The sequence below is a fragment of the Chiloscyllium plagiosum genome, chromosome 6, assembly GCF_004010195.1.
Source record: "Chiloscyllium plagiosum isolate BGI_BamShark_2017 chromosome 6, ASM401019v2, whole genome shotgun sequence".
NCBI classification, from domain to species: domain Eukaryota; kingdom Metazoa; phylum Chordata; class Chondrichthyes; order Orectolobiformes; family Hemiscylliidae; genus Chiloscyllium; species Chiloscyllium plagiosum.
The window spans coordinates 15,771,237-15,793,907 of NC_057715.1; the positions used below are offsets into that span (position 1 = coordinate 15,771,237).

The 22,671-nt window shown below is 40.6% G+C and overlaps 1 protein-coding gene across 1 annotated transcript in view; it reads right to left on the bottom strand.

Annotated features, from left to right (window-relative positions):
* The window catches only part of itgbl1 (integrin, beta-like 1), a 228,183-nt gene extending 207,384 nt beyond the window's left edge, over positions 1 to 20,799 (bottom strand). Inside the window, exons 1-2 of the mRNA XM_043691272.1 lie at positions 20,578 to 20,799; positions 14,586 to 14,785 (exon numbers count right to left, since the gene is read on the bottom strand). Of these exons, the coding sequence (XP_043547207.1) occupies positions 14,586 to 14,785; positions 20,578 to 20,657 (280 nt within the window). The 5' untranslated portion in view covers positions 20,658 to 20,799. The remainder of the gene's footprint in view (positions 1 to 14,585; positions 14,786 to 20,577) is intronic.
* Positions 20,800 to 22,671: the final 1,872 nt, after the last annotated feature.

Here is a 22,671-nt window from a genome sequence, read left to right on the forward strand (position 1 = left end):
GAGACCAGAATTGCATGCAATATTCCAACAGTGGCCTAACCAATGTCCTGTACAGCCGCAACATGATCTCCTAACTCCTGTACTCAATACTCTGACCAATAAAGGAAAGCATACCAAACGCCTTCTTCACTATCCTATCTACCTGCGACTCCACTTTCAAGGAGCTATGAACCTGCACTCCAAGGTCTCTTTGTTCAGCAACACTCCCTAGGACCTTAACATTAAGTGTATAAGTCCTGCTAAGATTTGCTTTCCCAAAATGCAGCACCTCGCATTTATCTGTGATGCTCAACTCCTTGATCACCAATTCCCACATGCCACTGTGAAAAACCGTAATGACCTCCTCAGAAGACAGACACAGGATACGACTGATAGAGTACCCTTCATCGTCAAGTGGAGAAACTATGCCTTGTTCTTGGCAGCCTTGAACATGTCATTGTTGACAATGAACATCTCGCCAAGATCATCCCTATGGCCACATTTCTCACCTTCAAACAACGGCCAAACCTTAAACAGGCCATCATTTGCAGCAAACTACCCAGCCTTCAGGACAACATCGACCACAACATTATACAACGCTGCCATGGCAACCTCTGCAAGACATTGTAGATCATCGACATGGAAACTACCATCACACGTGGGAATACCATCCACGATGTACACGCCAGATACTCATGTGACTCAGCCTATGTTGTCTGTCTCATATGATACAGGCAAGGATGCACCAAGGCATGGTATATTGGCGAGATCACACAAACGCTACAACAACGGATGAATGGACACTGCGCAACAATTGCCAGGTAGGGAGGTTCCCTCCCAGTTGGGGAACAATTCAACAGTCAAGGACATTCAGTCTCCAATTTTTGGGTCAGGGACCTCCAAGGCACCTTTGAGATACATAACAACACAGAATCACCAAGTAGAAGACGACCTCTACTGTGATCTTGAGTTCATGTGGCACTGCAGATAACCCCACCACACTGTTCTGTGTTTGTAAAATCTTCCCTACTGTCCTGTTTTAACACCATCACGTTGATGACTTGTTATGATCTCTCTATCTTAATTCGTTTGTGCAGTTTTGGATTACTTGTTACTTTGGTTAGACCCTTGGGATGTGGCTCTTATTTTTATCATGTTATTCTAGCCATTTGGTTTGTCTCCAGTACCACCTTATTCTTAAAAATCAAAAGAACTGCAGATGCTGCAAATCAGAAACAAAAACAGAGGTCATTGGAAAAGCTCAGCAGGTCTCGCAGCATCTGTGGAGAGAAGTCAGAGTTAAAGTTTTGGGTCAGGTGTCATATTTTATGTGATGATTATTTATGTGGAGCAGCTTTTGATGCTTTGGTACATTAAAGGCACTTTATAAATCAAGTTGTTGTTGCTTTTTGTCCTGCTCAACACTTTCTGCTAACAGGATACGAGAATCCAAAGTTACTTGCCATAGAGAGAGAGCGTCACCATGAATCAGGTAGAGAATTCAACAGAAACATCTTCACCGAGGGAAGTGGTCAGAATATGGAATTTGCTATCTCAAAGATTGAATACCTTGATAGAATGAGATGAAGAGGGCTAGAAAGAGGCTTGTGTCAGGAAAATATGGCCGCGTAGGAACAAAGGAGGAAGAGTAGGCCATTCAGCCCTAAAGGCTGCTCCACCATTCTAGGTCATGAGTGATTAATTACATCAATGAAGGGAGTCTGCATGGGTCTCCCTGTGCCCTCGGAAGGCCACCGATTCTGTAAGGGTTCCCAATAATCCCCACTGAGGATGGGACAGGGTCCTCATACTCAAGCACCTTGTGCCTGATCAAGGAAAGCAACATCAAACAAGTGGAGAGAGACAGTAAACACTGTTTCATGAAATGCTTATGACATTATCACGGCATCTAAGCATATAAAGAGCTCATACTCCACCTTGCCTCAGATCACCCGAAGCATGATGAGGGCATCGCTGGTTAGGCAGCATTTATTGCCCATCCCTCATTACCCAGAGGTATTTAAGAGTCAACCATACTGCCATGGGTCTGTAGTCACATGTAGGCCAGACCAGGTAAGGATGGCAGTTTCCTTTCCTGAAGGGCATTAGTGAAACAATTGTTTTTTTTTTCCCCAGCAATCGATTCAGCGTCATCATTAAACTCTTCATTCCAGATATTTGCTAAATTCAAATTCCACCATGGCAGGATTTGAACCCAGGTCCACAGAACATTTTCTGGACAGTGATAATACTACTAGGCCATTGCCTCCTCTTGCTCTTGTAACCTATTGCCTTAATATCAGCCCCAATGTTTAGATAATTAAGGAAGGTAATATCTGTGTTTAATAGTCCGCTGTAATAATCATCTGTTATGTTCTTCAATACCGTGATGTCCATGCTACGTTTTTGTGCTACAAAGGATAACACATTGCCAGATCAGATGAAACATTCTGCTGGAGGCAAACTCACCTCAGTGTTTCCACTTAAGCTCATCAACTAGTAATAAATAGGAACCCAAAAACAGGAGGAGGCAAACTTGAGCATTTCCCTTTCAGTTGGATCATGGCTGATCTGTATCTTAACTCCATTTATCTGTTTTGGGTCTGTAACCTAATAGGAAATCTGCCAAACTCAGTTTTGAAATTTACAATTTGCTGAAAGTCCTCAAAGTCAAAGCTTTTAAGCAAATGATATTAACATTTCTGAGAAGATCATTACTATTAGGTTGGGTACACTCTTAATTATCAATGCTGGCTAGACAAAGGTTTCATCAGTTGACCTCTAACTGCCCCACTCTCATTGGCCACCTGACAGGTGACTTCATCTCTCCAGCCAATTGGGAATGGATGCTGCCTGACCTGCTGTGCTGTTCCAGCAATAAAGTTTCAACTTCATCTCTCCAGCCAATTGCGAACTTGAATGTTTGAATCTTGACAACCAATCAGAGTGCCCCTTTTTCCTTTGCCAGGACTTTGTTGAATAGTAAGCCAAATTTATTCAAAGAAAATGGGGGAGGGTTTGAATCACACGTTTTTTTTGAGACCATGGTGATTTTTCTCCTAGCTACTATTCTCAGTAGAGTCCTGAAAATTCACCTTGAATTCCTGGAAATGCCAGTCCAGTCAACTATGTCAGCAACACATAGCTACACAGTTCAAACATTGTTTTCTGCAAGTATTGAGGTACTATTGATGTCAGCCATGAAAAAGGAGAAAGGTTGATATGCTAACTATTTCTTTCCTACTCTGAAAAGTGTTTTCCTATTCAAAAATAACATAGACATATGACTTCATACATCATTTCCAAAACTACACATCTGGATGTACCTTTCAGCTTGTTGATTTTGGCAATGTATTAAGGAACAACACAGACCAAATTTCAGAAAATATGCAGTTAGAAAGCCTTTTGCAGTTACTGTTATGCCTCAATTTCTTTGATGAGATGAAATACTTCCCAACCTTTTTCTTGAATGGCCTGGCTCTGATTTTAAGGTTCCTCATATTCGATTCCCCTGTTAGGGGAAATATCTATCTCTAAACACCATAAATGACTTTCAAAATGCAAAACAAAAATCATAATCAAGTCCTTCCTTAACCTTCCATATTCTGGGGAACAATAAACCGAGCTCTGATCTCCATAATAATGAAATGCTTCACGAGGTTAGTCACATCTCTCATCAGCCTAGTCCATCACCCAAGCCAGCTTCCCATCCACTGACTCTATCTATACCATCAGCTGCCTCAGGAAAGCAACCAACATAACCAAAGACCCTTTCCAACTTGGTTATGCTCTCTTCCATCCTTCTCCGTTGGCCAGAAGATATAAAACTTTGAGTACACGTAAGATTAGATTCAAGAACACCCTCTTTCCTGCTGTTAACAAACATTAAAATGGACCTCTCAATTATTAAATCTGATCTCTCTGTCTCTCTTTGCAGCCTCTCTGTGGTTGTTACACTGTATTCTACATTCTGGTCTTCTACCCTGACGTACTACGTATGGTACACTTTGCCTGTACATCACACAAAACAACACTTTCCACTGTATCTTGTGACATATGACAACAATAAATCAATCAATCACAATAAATCAATCAATCATGGAATCTTTCTTCATAATTTAATTCATGGAGGTTTGGAAACATTATTGTGAATCTCAGATTCACTCTTTCCAAAGACAATGTGTCCTTTCTAAAGCGTGGTGCCCAAAACAGCACAGAGTGCCCCAGGTGTCGATTCTTCTCTTAGTACAGTGCCTGAGGCAAATAAAAAGAGAACATTTTCATTTCTATAGCATCTTTCACAACCTCAAAATTTCCATCACTTTACAATTGAAGTATATTTCAAGTATAATAACTATTGTAGAAAACACAACAGTCAACTTGCATGCAACAGGACTGCACAAACATCAATGAGATCATGATGCAGACCATTTTTTCAGTGAGATAGAGGCAAAGAGTCATAGAGATGTACAGCAACCTTCGGTCCAACCCATCCATGCTGAACAAATATCCTAAATTAATCCAATCCCATATGCCAGCACTTGGCCCAAATCCCTCTAAATCCTTCCTATTCTATACCCATCCAAATGCTTTTTAAATGTTGCAATTGTACCAGCCTCCACCACTTGCTTTGGCAACTTATTTCATACATGCACCATCCTCTGCATGAAAAAGTTGTCCCTTAGGCCCTTTTTAAATCTTTCCCTTCTCACCCTAAACCAATGCCCTGTAATTTTGAACTCCCCCACCCCATGGAAAAGACCTTGGCTATTCACCCTATCCATGCTCCTCATGATTATATAAACCTCTATAAAGTCACCCTTTGGCCTTCAATGCTCCAAGGAAAACAGCCCCAGCCAATTCAGTCTCTCCCTATAGCTCAAATCCTCCAACTCTGGTGACAACCTTGTCAATCTTTTCTGAACCCTCTCAAGTTTCACAACATCCTTCCGATAGGATGGAGACCAAAATGCACACAATATTCCAAACGTGGCCTCACCATGACCTCCCAACTCTGTACTCAATACTCTGACCAATAAAGGAAAGCATTCCAAATTCCTTCTTCACTATTCTATCTACCTGCGACTCCACTTTCAAGGAGCTATGAACCCGCACTCCAAGGTCTCTTTGTTCAGCAACATTCCCCAGGACATCACCATTAAGTATATAGGTCCAGCACTGATCTGCCTTTTCAAAATGCAGCACATCACATTTATCTTAATTAAATTCCACTGCCACTCCTCAGCCCATTGGCCGATCTGATCAAGATCCCGTTGTACTCTGACGTAACCTTTTGCGCTGTCCACTACACCTCCAATTTTGGTGTCATCTGCAAACTTACTAACTACGTTGCCTATGTTCACATCCAAATCGTTTATATAAATGACAAAAAGCAGTGGACCGAGCACCAATCCTTGTGGCACACCACTGGTCACAGGCCTCCAGTCTGAAAAGCAACCTTCCACCACCACCCTCTGTCTTCTATCTTCGAGCCAGTTCTGTATCCAAATGGCTAGATTCTCTTTATTCCATGTGACTTAACAGTGCTAACCAGTCATCAATGAGGAACCATGTCAACGCCTGACTGAAGTCCATATATATCACATCCACCACTCTGCCCTCATCAATCTTCTCTGTTACTTCATCAAAAAACTCAAATCAAGTCAGTGAGACATGATTTCCCACGGACAAAGCCACATTGACTATCCCTAATCATACTTTGCCTATCCAAATATATGTAAATCCTATCCATCAGGATTCCCTCCAACAATTTGCCCACCACCAATGCCAGGCTCAACCTGGCTTTTACCTACCGCCTTTCTTAAATAGTTAGCCAACCTCTCATTTTCTGGCACCCGACCTGTGCCAGAAAATTGATGATACAAGTATCTCAGCAAGGGGATATCAAAGCAAAATACTGTGGATCTTGGAGATCTGAAATATAAACTGCGCTGGAAAAACTCAGCAAGTCTGGAAACTGTACCATAACTATATCTGGCCCTGGAGTACCCAATGACATTATCAGGCAGAATCACACTAGCTTTACTGATGGGCAAGGATTTTTTTAAAAATAACAAACCTATATCCTTATAATATGGTTTTGGAGCTAGTTCCTGTTTGCTACATTTGTCCTTTAACAAATTTGTCATTTGTCTGCATTATTGTTTGTTTAACTTTATTTTCATCATAAGTTTTGAGATTTGCCTACTGTAAATCCCTTTCTATGTGCTTTTGAAATATTGCAGATTTGCAAAACTGTCCTTAAATTAAGCAATGATTCACATTTTATGAAGGATGCTTAGGACTTGGAAAGAGTGCAAAAGATATTCACTAGAATGGTGCGAGGGTTGTAGGACTTCAGTTATGTGGAGGGACAGGAGAAGCTGGGATTGTTCTCCTTGGAAAAGAGACGGTTAAGGGAGATTTAATGGAAGAGCATTAAACTTATGAAGCATTTTGATAAAGTGAATAGGAAGAAATTGTTTCCACTGAAAGGACGGTCAGTAACCAGAGGACATAGATTTAAAGTGATTGACAAGAGCATTAAATGGACAATGAGGAGAATTGTCTTTACACAGTAAGTTGTTGAAATCTGGAATACAGTACCGTACAACTTAAAAGCAGGTCCTTTGCTCATTTCCCCCTATCTTGAGATCCTGTCTTTTTATCTCCAGTTTCTCATAGGTGCTTCTTCCTTTCAACTTCAATGACTAACAAACAGTCTGACCAGGGAAAATAATATCAGACGCTTTCCTCTTGCCTTTTTGGTGCATGTTGAAAGGAAATGCAAGTCCCATTTTCAGAAGCAATTGCTGTTCCTTGAGATTTTTGCTCTTCCAGTATCATCACTAAAAATGGCTCTGATTCCTGTGCATGGGACCCATACCTGCCCTGAGGTCACTTCAAAGGGCAGTGCCAGCCATTTGTCAAATGATCCTGCTAATTGGGAATGTGCTGTCTGAAAAGGCAGGGAAACAGGTTCAATAATGACTTTCAAAGGGTTATTGGATACACAGTAAATGTGAGGGGAAAAAGTGCAGGTTAATGAGAAAGAGCAGAAGGAATGAAAGATATTGTATAGCTCATTTAAAATGGACAAAGGACTGAATGTCCTCTTTCTGTTTAATACCATCTAAGGTTCCATGAGGGAGTAACGTTTGAGCTGGCTCATTCTTCATTCTCTTTCTTTATTCTTGAGCCAAAGTCCTTAAAGTTATAATAGGGATCCAAAACATACTTTAAATGGGGAATACTTTCTGGGCAACACAGTGGTACAGTGGATAGCACTGCTGCCACACAGCACCAGGAACCTGGGTTCAGTTCCAACCTTGGGCAACTGTCTGTGTGGAGTTTGCATTTTCTCCCTTTGTCGGTTTCCCTCAAATTCTCCAGTTTTCTCCCACAGTCCAAAGACGTGCAGTTTGGTTGGATTGACCATGCTAAATTGCCCCACTGTGTGCAGGGAGGTGTAGGCTAGGTGGATTAGCCATGGGAAATGCAGGATTATGGGAATATGGTGAGTGGGATCCTGTATGGAAGGTTGGTGCAGACTCAATGGTCCAAATGCCCTATATACACTCTGTAGGGATTCTATTGAAGACAATGTCTAATGTCATCACCTTGTACCACAGCTCAATGGAGTTCAACCTCATCCTTTCAATATTCTAATCATCTTTCAATTTGTATTAAAATTAGTTGAGAATGCAGAAACACTACTTCAGTTCTCAAACAGTTAAGAGTTTTAAAACAATGATAAATAACATAAGGACAGAACCATGTAATTTACCAGATATACAGTTAGGAATGACATTTAATTTTGTTTGGAGGCAGTGATTACCATCATTATTTATGTGGTCGGGTTGGGTAAAAGCCATAATCTCAGGGTTACTGGGTTCTTAATGGTTGATTGATACAACAAACAGCTGGCAAAATACATGTAGGATATAATTTAAAAACATTGTCTTATTGTGTTTTTTTTTGAAACCATGATGACTCAGTACAGTATTAATAGATCCAGATGTATGTTCGTCAAATTGATAGTGACATCCCTTTAGCCCATTTCCCATAAACGTTGCTGAGAAGACAATTAACAAAATGTAAGGAGATAAGAACTTCCACTATTTATAGCATTTCTTGGTTGAACAATGAAGGGTTTTGTAAAGGTAAGTGGAGAGTCAACATGGATTTATAAAAGGGAATTCAATTTGACAAATGTGAAGTTTAGGTTTGAAGATGTTACTTGCAATATTGATAAAAGAGACCCAGTGGTGTATTTGAATTTATAGAAGATTTTTCATAAGGTCACCCACTGGAGATTAGTAAATAAAATTAGACTCCACAGGGTTGGGGCTAATATATTGGGGGGAGGGGGGTAGTTGAGAATTATTTAACAGATACAAAGCAGAGAGAAGGGATAAATGGATCATTCTCAGAATGTCAAGTTGTTACTAATGCAATACTGCTTGGCTTAGTTCTGGGTCAACAACTTGTCAGAATCTACATAAATGATTTAGATGTGAGGATCAATGGAATATTTCCAAATTAGCTGATGACACCAAATTAGGTGGAAATGTATGTTATGGGGAGGATGTAAGTGGGCTTCAAGAGGACTTGGACAGACAAAGTGAATGGGCTAGAACATAGCAGATGGAACATAAATTAATAAGTATGAACTTATTCATTTTGGTTGAAGAAATAGAAATTCAGGAAATTTCTTACAGGGGGGTGAGAGGTTGGGAAGTACAGGTGTGCAAAGAGACATTGGTGTCCTTGTTCATGAGTGACTCAAAGTTGTGCAGGTGCAGCAAGCAATTTGGAAGATAAATGGTATGTACAAGGGGATTTGAGTATAGGAGTAAAGATGTCTTGCTGCAGTAGGAAAAAGCCTTTCTGTTCCCTCATCTTAAGTGTTGTGTACTGTTTTAGTCACGTCATCAACTTGCTATAATCAGAATGCAAGGGAGGTTCACTAGATTAATCCATCAGATGGTGGGATTGGCTTAGGAAGGGAGATTGAGGAGACTGGAGTTGCCTAAAGTTTAGCAGAATGAGGGTTGACCTCATTGAAACATGAGAATATTTTACAGGGTGTGGCAGGGTACATAGAGATAAGATATTTCTCCTGGCTGGTGAGTCTAAAATCAGGGGACATAATTGCAGTATAAGTCCCATTTGAGACGGAGATGAGATGGAATGTCTTCACTCAGAGGGTGGCAAATGTTCACAGTTCTCCAAATCTGAGAGTTGTTAAAATTCAATCATTGAGCAGGTTCAAGTCACAAATTAATAGGTTCCAGAGACTAATGACTTTAAGGAATGTGGAGGTAATGTAGGAAAGTTGGCATTGATCTAATTCAATGGCAGAGCAGGTCTGATGGGCTGAATGGCCTGCCAATGTTCCTCCTGACAACTGTACATATTTAGTAAATCATAATCCAAGATCAGTCTCCAAAGGTAGATGCTGAATTTAGTCTAGCTTGAGAAAGAGAAGGCTAGATTTCTCCTGAATCCTTGCTCTCATTTGAGGGCCATGCATTACCTTTGCGTTCCGAGCATACAAATGCTCCTACACCCAATCTGACTAAAACTCTTTTCCGATAAATCACTTCTTTCAGGTTCCTCAACAATTGCTAACTGTCTTCAAAGTCTCTCCTGTACTCTCCAACTGCATCTGCAAATTGGGAGGACTGTTTAAATAGATAAGGATTTGTATTTCCATTAAGTGTAAGTATCTGAGGATGATATTAATATGGTGTTCAATATGAAAAAAAGGAGATGATGAGGTAGATAGAGCGACCCTGTTTAAGAGGGAGGAGAATCTTAAAATCACAGCCAGCCTCCTCAGAGGTAATGCCAGAAAGCACTTTGCATAAAGGGGAGTAGAAATCTAGAATTCTCTCCAAAATTACAGAGTTCATGGAAGTTCACCAGATTAATACCTGGGATGGTAGCATTGAGGAGTGATTGAGAAAACTGGGTCCATATTCTCTAGACTTTCAAAGAACCTTGAAATAAGGTTCAGACAGAGCGTTGGAGGGATACAGGATAGCCAGGAGGGAGCTGAAGAAAGGGATCAGGAGAGCAAAGAGAGGGCATGAAAAATCTTTGGCGGGTAGGATCAAGGATAACCCCAAGGCCTTTTATGCGTATGTGAGAAACATAAGAATGACGAGAACGAGGGTAGGTCCGATCAAGGACAGTAGTGGGAGACTGTGTATTGAGTCGGAAGAGATAGGAGAGGTCTTGAACAAGTACTTCTCTTCAGTATTTACGAACGAGGGGGACCGTATTGTAGAAGAGGAGAGTGTGAAATGGACTGGTAGGCTAGAAGAGATACCTGTTAGGAAGGAAGATGTGTTGGACATTTTGAACAACTTGAGGATAGACAAGTCCCCCGGGCCTGGCGGGATATATCCTAGGATTATGTGGGAAGCAAGAGAGGAAATTGCAGAGCCGTTGGCAATGATCTTTTCGTCTTCACTGTCAACGGGGGTGGTACCAGGGGACTGGAGAGTAGCGGATGTTGTGCCCCTGTTCAAAAAAGGGAATAGGGATAACCCCGGGAATTACAGGCCTGTTAGTCTTACTTCTGTGGTAGGCAAAGTAATGGAAAGGGTACTGAGGGATAGGATTTCTGAGTATCTGGAAAGACACTGCTTGATTAGGGACAGCCAGCATGGATTTGTGAGGGGTAGGTCTTGCCTTACAAGTCTGATTGAATTCTTTGAGGAGCATGTGGATGAGGGTAGAGCAGTGGATGTAGTGTACTTGGATTTTAGTAAGGCATTTGATAAGGTTCCCCATGGTAGGCTTATGCGGAAGGTCAGGAGGCATGGGATAGAGGGAGATTTGGCCAATTGGATAGAAAACTGGCTAACTGGTCGAAGTCGGAGAGTGGTGGTAGATGGTAAATATTCAGCCTTGAGCCCAGTTACAAGTGGAGTTCCGCGGGGATCAGTTCTGGGTCCTCTGCTGTTTGTAATTTTTGTTCATGACTTAGATGAGGGAGTCGAAGGGTGGGTCAGTAAATTTGCAGATGATACGAAGATAGGTTGAGTTGTGGACAGTGAGGAGGGCTGTTGTCGGCTGCAGAGGGACTTAGATATGATGCAAAGTTGGGCTGAGGAGTGGCAGATGGAGTTCAACCCTGCGAAGTGTGAGGTTGTGCATTTTGGAAGGACAAATAAGAATGTGGAATACAGGGTTAATGGTAGGGTTCCTATTCAGGTGGAGGAACAGAGGGATCTTGGGGTCTATGTACATAGATCTTTGAAGGTTGCCACTCAGGTGGATAGAGTTTGTAAGAAGGCCTATGGAGTATTATCGTTCATTAGCAGAGGGATTGAATTCAAGAGTTGTGAAGTGATGTTGCAGCTGTACAGGACTTTGGTTAGGCCACAGTTGGAGTACTGTGTGCAGTTCTGGTCGCCTCACTTTAGGAAAGATGTGGAAGCTTTGGAGAGGGTGCAGAGAAGATTTACCAGGATGTTGCCTGGAATGGAGAGGAAGTCGTACGAGGATAGGTTGAGAGTTCTCGGCCTTTTCTCGTTGGAACGGCGAAGGATGAGGGGTGACTTGATAGAGGTTTATAAGATGATCAGAGGAATAGATAGAGTAGACAGTCAGAGACTTCTTCCCCGGGTACAACAGAGTGTTACAAGGGGACATAAATTTAAGGTGAAGGGTGGAAGGTATAGGGGAGATGTCAGGGGTGGGTTCTTTACCCAGAGAGTGGTGGGGGCATGGAATGCGCTGCCTACGGCAATGGCAGAGTCAGAAACATTGGTGACCTTAAAGCGGCAATTGGATAAGTACATGGATAGGTGCTTAAGCTAGGACAAATGTTCGGCACAACATCGTGGGCCGAAGGGCCTGTTCTGTGCTGTATTGTTTCTATGTTTCTATAAATGACTGGTGACCTAATTGAAATTCGTAAATTCTTACAAAGCATGACAGAGTGAATGTGGATGAAATGTTTTCTCTGAATCAATCCAGTGCGTCAGTTGAAAATTTTACAAACAGATTAATAGATTTTTGTTGGTTAAGTGCATTAAGGGTTACAGGAACAAGCCAGGACGATGGAGTTAAAATGCAGGTCAGCCATGAGCACAGTGGAAAGGCTTAATGGGTTGGTTGGTCTCCTTTAGTCCTATACAGGTGGAGTGTACTTTCTACATAATTCTTACTTTGTTGACCTGAACAAAATGCCGATAGAAGTCTGGGAACACAACTGAGGAGAACAGTTAAGGGGGTGAATAGCAAATGTATAATTAGATTCACAACCAGAAATATCATGTAGGAAGGTCAAATCAAAACCTTACAACTTATTTCGCAACCATTTCTGAGACACCTGCACCCACCAACCTCACCGCCCCGTGACTGAACACTTCAACTCCCTCTCCCACTCCATCAAGGACATGCAAGTCCTGAGCCACCTCCATCGCCAAACTGTCGCCGACGCGTGGAGGAGGAATGCCTCATATTCTGCCTTGGAACACTGCAACCACACGGGTTAAATGTAGATTTCAACAGCTTCCTCATTTCCCTCCCTCCACATTATACCAGTCCCAAGCCTCCAAATCGGCACCGGCCTCCAGACCCGTCCATCACTGCCTTCTCCCTCACCTTTAACCACCTATTGCTTTCCCAGCTACCTCCCCCCAACCCTACCCCCTCCCATTTATCTCTCAGCCCTAACCCACAAGCCTCATTCCTGATGAAGAGCTTCTGCCCGAAATGTCAATTCTCCTGCTCCTCAATGCTGTCTGACCTGCTGTACTTTTCCAGCACCACACTCTCAACACTTATTTTGCAACCATACAAATTCCATAAATTCCATTCTCCTTATAGGTCATCACTGCATGGACTGTGAGATGGAGAAGGGAGTTCAAAGGGAACCCTTACTATGACATATTTAGCCATCTTCCTGCACTTAGCCAATCAGGAAACCAATTATAGAGATCATTTGGAACATAGCCAGCTACATGATCCCGAAAAGGCTTGGCTCAGTACTTGATGATTCAAATGCTGGAGAGAAAGGAGTCCCATTCATTGAGAGGAGCAGCACAACCCTGGTTTAGGCACTGGAAAATGCAGTCCACCTCTGAGTTGGAGTGCAGATCCATCCGCAACAAACATAGGTGGAAATGAAAGGTTATAACAATGTGGGGGGAGCTGCGCAACCTAATACAGTCAGTACAGTGGCTCAGTGGTTAGCACTGCTGCCTCACAGTGCCAGGGACCCAGGTTCGATTCCAGCCTTAGGTGACTGTCTGTGTGGGATTTGCACATTCTCCTGTGTGTGCATGGGTTTCCTTTGGGTGGTCTGGTTTCCTCCCACAGTCCAAAGATGTGAATTGCCCATAGTGTTCAGTAATGTGCAGGATAGGTGAATTAGTCAGGGGTAAATGTAGGTTAGGAGAATGGGGGTCTGGGTGGGTTACTCTTCAGAGGATCAGTGTAGATTTGTTGGGCCAAAAGGCCTGTTTCCGGACTATAGGGATTCTAAAAAAATCTATTTTCTTCAGAAAGAAAAAGACTAAGGGTTAACTGAAAACAGATCACAAAGGTTACAAAAACAGTAAATAGAAAGTATGTTTCCCAAAACATGGGGGCCAGAAGTACAAGATAGTCAATACAAATCTAATAAAGAATTCAGGAGAAACTGACTGGAGCTAAGAAAATACAAGGCAGTTATGAACCTCTTTAGACCCATTCAACACAAGAACCCTTCAGTGTAAAAACCCACCAACTACAGTCAACGTGAGCTGTAGTATTCATGCTCCAGTCCAGCAGCCCACAATTATAACGAACAAAATTCCAAATCAAACCTCTGACCTATACTGTTCAGAGTGTAAGCAATCAGATCTGATTACACACCTAGATACACAATATCAATCATCAATATTAGTATGCCCCTCATTGTACAACTGGCTCATAAAACACTACCAGGTATATCTAGATCTGATAGTTTCACTGGATCTGTATATAAATGTTCAGCCTACAACACTTAGCTTTTCTCATTTTTTATTGAGGTATAATTAAAAAAACACAAATTCTGGAAAGTGTATGGACCATAAAGATTTGATTTTAAATATTAGCACATCAGCCAAATCATACCTGACAGTTCATTTATCTTCATTTGTTAGAAACCTGTATATTTTGATAACTAACTTTTGCAGACACTAGGTATAAAAGGGGTATCACTTCACTGCTGGAGATATGCATCACATAAACAATCTGACCAAACGTAACACATCCAGCGCTTTGTGGCCCATGTGTTATATTATTAGGTCCACCTACATCCATGCAGAATGCAGGGTTGCCAACTCTGTTTGGGTATGTCTCATGCTCTCCGACAACTCCACCTCTCCCAATCCTGTGAATGGTTGCCTCACATTTCTTCCCTCATGATCGCCCTCCTCCCTAAAACAATTGTTTAAGTGATCAAAGAAAATTAAATCTAGATGATTTATTTTAATGGATCAATGATGTTTCTTCTGTGTTTGCTATGAGCTGACTGTAATCTGTCATTCCTAGTCAACTCTGGAGAGGTCAACTACCCAGTACACCTGACTTCAGACACTGATGCAGTATAAATAGTTTACCTCCACAAATCTTCTCATCGTAGCTTTCACAGAGCCAGTCCTGGCACTCACATTGAGAGCCATAGTATTTTCCTGGTTCACTGTCAAGGCAGATGCATACACCACAGTCGCACTGTCCTCTGCCACTGCAGATCAAACCATCATGAGATTTACAACGTTTCACTGATGACTCCAATGACAACTCGCAAGTACCAGACTGCCTTTAAATTGCAAGAGGGAATAGAAACATAATTTTAGAACAAATCAACTCATGAAAATACTTCATAATACTTGAATTTCATCACAACAATCCAAATAATCAATAAGTTAAACAAAAAAAACACATCTTCCACATTACAGACAATATCATTCTATCAACTGAAACACAAAGAGACCAAGGGGTACAGATGCATAGTTTCTTGAAAGTGGAGTCACAGGTAGACAGGGTGGTGAAGAAGGCATTTGGCATGCTTGTCTTCATTGGTCATGATATTGAAAATAAGAGTTGGGATATCATGTTGTGGCTGTACAGGACATTAGTGAGGCTACTTTTGGAATACTGTGTACAATTCTGGTTGCCCTTCTTTCAGACAGATCTTGTTAAACTTAAGAGGATGCAGAAAAGATTTACAAGGATGTTGCGAGGATTGGAGGGTTTGAGTTATAGGGAGACACTGAATAGGCTGAGTTTTTTTTTCTGGAGCATCAGAGGCTGAGGGGTGACCTTATGGAGGTTTATAAAATCATGAGGTGCATGGATAGGATAAATAGACAAGATCTTTTTCCTAGGGTGGAAGAGTCCAAACCTAAAGGGCATAGTTTAAGGTGAGAGGGTTAAGATTTAAAAAAAGGACCTGTGGGGTAACTTTTCATGTAGAGGCTGGTGTGTGGATGGAATAAGCTGCCAGAGGAAGTGGGGAGGCGGGTGTAGTTACAACAATTCAAAGGTATTTGGTTAGGTGTATGAATAGGAAGTGTCTAGGGAGACATGGGCCAAATGCTGACAAATGGGACTAGGTCATATTGGGATATCTGGGCAGTGTAGATGAGTTGGACTGAAGGGTCTGTTTCCATGCTGTATGACTCTATGACTCTGCAATTACGAAATCATGAAAAGTATGCTATTTATGAAGATGTATTTTTTGCAATAAAGAACTTATGAAACAATTCATTTGTGGTAAATGTGAATGCAGGGAAATGCATTGGATTTATATTCAAAATATTAGATGTAGTGAAATTGTATGTGTGGATTTGTAAACTTACATATTTCCTCTTTAAGCTTAGATCTTTCATAGTAATTAATAGACCACAGAGTAATAAATCAATTCGTAGTACATTTTAAAACAATAACATTTGTTTTAAAATGTCAGATTCATTAAAAGCACCATGTATTAATTGTTGCAAAAATATTTATCCTCAGCTTTAGAGTCTGTGAGTAAATTGAATATTTTAGAACTGAGATTGATGGATTTGTTTCTTAATTGTATAAAGCTATATGGACCTATGGTGGGTAAGTGGAGTTACTTTACAAATCCAATATTAAATGGAGGAGCAGGTTTGATGGGTAGAATAGTTTACTGTATTCTTATTTCAGTAATATAGGAATATTATCCTGAGCTGCTTATTAGTTCCCAACTAAATTGTCGAGCAAATGACTATATTATATGTATAACTACACATCTTGACAGGTTGTGGAGCCTGCAACAGCATTTTGCTGTTCTCTCCCTGAGTAGAGAAACACTTTATCTGTGTTTGGAGGTCTTCCAGTAACTGGCTTTCATTCCACGCTTGTCAAAAGAGGAAATGTTGTTGTGGTAATTTCTTTTTTCACCCTGAAATTCTAAGAGTAATGCAGAAAACTGAAAGTGACATTGACTCACCCCAAAACCATAAAGGTCTGACCTTCTGACATGACCGACAGTGACCACAATGCTAAATGTACTCAACTGGCTGTTAAGTGTTTTGGGACATTTGGACGTGCAACAGAAATAAAAAATATTTCCACTTTTTTCTGTTCACCTTGCTGAACCAGTACTGTGGGATCGTTTCTTGCAATAGCTCAAAACCTGGGACTTGTAGGTTAACACGCTGACGCTGCGTTGCATTTGTATTTGTCTCCTTTCCCCTTGCAACAGGCAGATTATGATTTAGTAAACATGAGCATGAACGTTTTTGATTATTGTCATCAACAGTATTAACCACATTAGCCAGAACAATCCTTAGGTAGCATGCTTTGAATTTCTTCACAGAGAATTGTTATGATCTGCAATGCATTATCTGAAAAGGTTTTAAATTTAGGATTAGATTCATTTGAATATTCAAAAGGCAATTAGACATACTTGAACAATAATATGCATAGTTATGGGGGAGGTTGAGATGTGGAACTGAATTGGATAACTTTTAAAAGCTTTCACAAGTCAAATGAATTTTCTATGTTGCAAGATTCTATTCAATAATTCAACATAATAATTAACATTTTTATTAACTACTCATACCTTTCACTGTATAAATGCCTAACACAGCTTGCCTTTATACAACACCATTAACATAGTAATGCATCTCAAAGAGCTTCAACAAAGTATTACCAAACATTGAGCCATATAAGGAGATATCAGGACTGCTGACCAAAGGTTTGATCGAAGAGTCAAGTTTTAAAAAGGGTCTTCTCATTTAGGAGAGGTACAGAGATTTTTAGGGAGAGAATTCTGGAGCATCTGTCCCGGGTAATTGACGGCGCATCTTCAACTGTGAAGGAAAGGAACTGGGGTGTCTGTAATTGACCAGTTCGATGAGGGGGGAGCAGATTCCAGAGATAAGGGAAAACAGGATGTGGAGTGATGTCTATAGTAAACATTTAAAATTAAGAATTTGCTCTACTAGGAGCCAGTATGGTGCATGAGCACAGGGGCGATAGGTGAATGAAACTTGGACAAGTTCGAATGCAGCACAGAACTTAAAAGATTGGAAGCCAACCAGGAAACTGTCTTGAAGTACTTTAGTTTCAAGGTAAGATAGACATGGTGAGAGTTTCAGGAGCAAATGTACTGGAATGGGAGTGAGGAGGGTGATATTATGGAGGTGAAAGTAGGCAATCTGAATGATGAGTGGACAGCGGATTGGAACCTCAGTCAGGATCAAGTGGGAATCCCAGGTTTTGAACAGTCTGGTTCAACCTCAGACAGTGGTCAGCAGAGGCATGGAGCTGGTAGTTATGAGCAACGTTTGTGTTGGGTTCCAAAGACGATAACTTCACAATAATTAATTAAAGCACCAGAATGATGTAATTTACTTCCATTGATCAACAGTCAAGTTAGACGTTGAATTTCTGAAGTCATGTAGATGGTACACACTGCTGCTACTGAACATCAGTGGTGGAGGGAGTTGTTGCTTGTGGATCAAACAGGCTGCTTTTTCCTGGATGGTGTCAAGCTTCTTGAGTGTTGTTGGAGCTGCACCCCACCCGGGCAAGTGGGGAGTATTCCATCACATTCCTGACCTGTTCCTTGTAGATGGTGGACAGGCTATGGGGAGTTGGGAGGTGAGTTACTCCCTGTGGCATTCCTAGCCTCTGGTCCAATTCTTGGACAAGGTCAGTATATGAGAAATGCTCCCTGAAAATCCCTATTGTAGAGTTCTCCTGCCCTCCTTTCATCCTCTGAACAGATCAACTTCTCTCTGCAGCCTGTGCTTCCTTTCTCAGTTAGCTTATAGACTCAGAGACACTGTTAATGTAGCCTCGTTATTGTTGACACATTTAGCATGAGCGGGTCACAAAATTCTCTGCCTTCCTTGTCTGAATGCACCATATCACCATAAGACCTGGAAACACAATCCACAGTTATCCCATGAAGTCAAACACATCTGCAAGTTGGATGGCTGGCCCTTCAGGTAGCACCAATAGACAGTCCCTCTTGCAGCTGAATGCATGTCTGGCTGAGAGTGATTAGCATAGCCACACACTGAAACTGTATGATCCAGATTTCAAGAACAAGTCAGCTAGCTGGCTGACTGACTGATATCCCCAGCAGAGTTTGATAGGTGCACTTCTAAATAAGGACTCAAAGCACTGGATAAGCATTATAGCATGTAATGTTAGAGATGTCATCACATTTATCACACAGATTTTAGTATATGTGCCATACTTTCACAGATTTAGTATTGCAGACAATCAAGTACACAATCAATGACAGCTAGCCAGTTAGCTGTCCAAGAGGATTTATTAAAAGTTGAGTGTTACTTCTTTATATTTAGCATAGCTAAACTTTTGAATGCATTATTCTGTTTTTTATAGCAATGAGGTGAAAATCAATTACTCTTAGGATAAATATTGTCCCTGCTTGAAATTATTTTAATAATATTATGTTGGTATTATGTGAGTGAAATTCATCTTGGAATTTGTGAAAAGTACAGCCTGACACATACCCCACCTCTCTATATGATCGTGTTGAGATATGAGAAGGGAAATCTCTGATTAAGCTTTCAATCGGGATACTTTTTCTTCATACATAAGCTAGTCACATCGGCCTCATTGAAAACCTCATGTCTGAAAGAACAGTTTCCATCAGAGTGCTGATGCTGGTACTATAACCATTCCAAAGCAAGAATATTATCATTCTTCCGACTGCTTCCATGGAATCACGTGTCCATCTCAGGTGGCTGATGGTACCTTGACTCATTGCCTTATCCCAAAGATAGCACCTCCGACTGTGCATTTTTTCTGTACTGCATTGGAAGGTTCAACATGGATATTTGTGCTCAAGTCTCTGATCCCATGACCTTCTAACCAAGTGATGACAAAGATATGCATAATAAATGCCAGGAGAAAGTGAGGACTGCAGCTGCTGGAGATCAGAGCTGAAAAATGTGTTGCTGGAAAAGTGCAGCAGGTCAGCAAGCATCAAAGGAGAAGGAGAATCGATGTTTCGGGCATAAGCCCTTCTTCAGGAATCCTACGCTTTTCCATAATAAATGCCAGCCTTGGCAACAGCACCCAGATACTGAAAGTTAAACACTGGAGAAGACTCATTAGTGAAGGTCATCCAGTTGACTTTCTATTACTGGGGTGTAATTAATTTACTTATTTTACAATGCAATGGTCTATTTTATCACTAGTAATAAATTATCACACAGTAAATTATGCTGCCATTGCATATTAATGTCGGACGTGTTTTGCTGTCTTCATGTGTTATGTTTTCTCTCTTTGATTTGATTTATTTGCTGTGAATGCATCAAAAGTCACATGAAGGATTTATTCACTCTAATCCTTAACATTTTGAATAAATAGGGGAACTTTTATACACTGACCAGTAATAACATCAAGTAGCCTTAAGCATTAAAATATTCTGCATCACGTAAGTATTTTCATATTTTTTAAAAACTGATTACTTAATTCCAAATGGTATTCAGAATCTTGAAACTTCTAAAACAGGTGAACAGAAATTATAGTCTTTGCTTTAAATACATATTGGATAACTTATTCCAAAATTGAAGGTTAAGTAAGAATTCTAACTATCAAATGGCTGATTGCTATGGCAATAAGATCCCCTGGATCTAGTAAAGTTTCTTGTCTCTATGAACTATCTGTAACAATGGATAACCAAACGAGAAGATAGCTTCGATACTTGTTTGATAGCAGATACATTTTCTTTAAGACAGTTTCATCTTCTCTTTGCTGAACTACAATTAGTTTGTCAAAATTCACCCTGGTTTACATCAGATTTAAATTGGAAATAGCCAATCTGGATGGCACACAAGCAGGTAATCTTAAGGATTATATTCCTTCATAATTATGGTTACTAGTATTAATTCACAATTGTCTTTAAGAAAGTTGGACTAGCGTCGTTTTTATTTTTGCAGGCAAGTATATACTTTTTTTTGTAATTCTGTTACATGGAGAGTTGACATTACACAGCAGCTGATTTTTTTTCCCTCATTGTTGCAATCCTATCAAACAATAGTTTAGCAGATCTCCATAACAACAGATTACAAAACACTCCAGGACTGCTGTACTCACCCTGTAGACTGCAAGAAGCTTTGAGACACAAACACAGTGTTGAGCAAAACCATATAATTTACCAGAACGTCTGCGTGCATGTTTAGACTGAAGGTGACAAAATTAAACTTATAATGCCTGCTGGCTTCTCGGATACTCTATATTAGAGACAGGCGACAAAGCTGAAGCTGACTTCAGACAAGTCAAGTCTGCCTTAAATCTTTATTGGCTTATTGCTCTACACATGCAAGTGTATATGATTAGTGTTGGCCGTGTGGAAGTGAGCACAGCGGAATGTCAGAACCAAATTCCAGAGATGTAGGGAAGGTAATTAGAAACACTTGTCCAGCCAGATGGTTCGTAGCTTACAGTCAGCAACTACAGAATTTGTTAAAACTCTGGAAAAAAAGTCTCCCTTTTGTTTACAACTTGTCTATGGAAAATGTTGGTATTTTCAGCTTCTGTATTAATCTTTGAAAATATAAAGCACTATTATTGTTATGTTGCAACCATGGCCTGATGCCCACTTTTGAGAAGACCTGCTTGAAATTCCCCACCCCTCCCTCCCAACCCTACACACAAAATGACCATCTGCAAAAATAAATATAGTTAAAAATCACACAACACCAGGTTATAGTCCTACAGGTTTATTTGGGAGTACTAACTTCTGGAGCGCTGCTCCTTCATCAGGTGGTTGTGGAGTATTAGATTATAAGACTCCACAACCACCTGATGAAGGAGCAGTGTTCTGAAAACTAGTGGTTCCAAATAAACCTGTTGGACTATAACCTGGTGTTGTGTGATTTTTAACTTTGTATACCCCAGTCCAACACTGGCGTCTCCAAATCAAAAACAAATAAGAATCTTCAGAATCCCAAAGGCCCATCACCATTTTTTTTAAATCAGGAAAATATACTTTATTTATAAACTTAACTCTACATACATACATGGTCACTAAAGCAGTTTGGTTCTGTTCATTGGCATATGGAGAAACAAACATTGGAGTTTGATTCTTTCCAACAACATTCCAAAGGCATTTCTTAATTGTACAAGACCATATTTACATATATTTGAGGGGTGGGGTGTGGGTGTCAGTACCTGAACAGACCACCATTTACTGCTGGCAGAAAGACCTTAAAAGATGGTCATTCCCCACTGCGCCTTGGCAGCAGCTGCCCTAACCTTTCATAGTCCCTCAGCATGTAGTCCTGAACCTTGGAATGGGCTAGTCTGCAACACTCAGTCAAGGTCAGCTCCTTTTCAAGACAATTGCATCCCTTAAATGTGTTTAGACTATTCCTCGTGGTCACTGTCTGTGGTGACAAGTTCCACATTCTTACCATTCTGCATACAGTTTCTCTTGAAATGCCTAATGGATTTGTTAACAGACAACTTGACAAATTGATACAAGAACTCAGAAAATCGGGTTGGTTGGTGATTGTTTATTTCACATGTATGCCGGAAGAGCCAGCCTTATCACTGTGAAGTGTAAATAACTCTGATGTGTTACAAACACTTCTAAACATTACAACATGCATATTATTATTCCAACACTTCCCTGCCCAGGTTTTAATCCATTGTTTATCTACAGTGTTTTTTTAATTCACTCATAGGATATGGAGGTTCCTGGGTAGGTCAGCATTTGTTGCCTGTCCCAGTTGCCCCTGAGAAGGTGATGGTAAGCTGCCTTCTCGAATTACTGTTGTCTATTTGGTGCAGGTACAATGCAATTAGGGATTGTGAACCTTGATCTCCTGGTCAAGAGTTACACATGCTACCACTGCACCACAAGAGCTCATAGACTATATTTGTATTGCCTTGAAGAGAGAGGACTAAGAGGTAATCCAATTTAGAGGTTTGTAACAATAAAAAAGATTTGATGAGGTAGATAATGTTCTTGTCTGATGGAGGTAGTCCAAAAGGAGAAACAGAATCTTAAAATTAGATTGAAATCATTCAGGAGAAGGAAACACTTCTTCATGTCAAGAGGATTAGAAATTTAGAGCCACCTCCCCCAAAATAACTGAGGTTGACATATTTTTCTTGAGCAAAAGGATGAGGGATTTTAGAACCAAGATGGATAAATGAAGTTAAGATACAAATCACAAATGATCA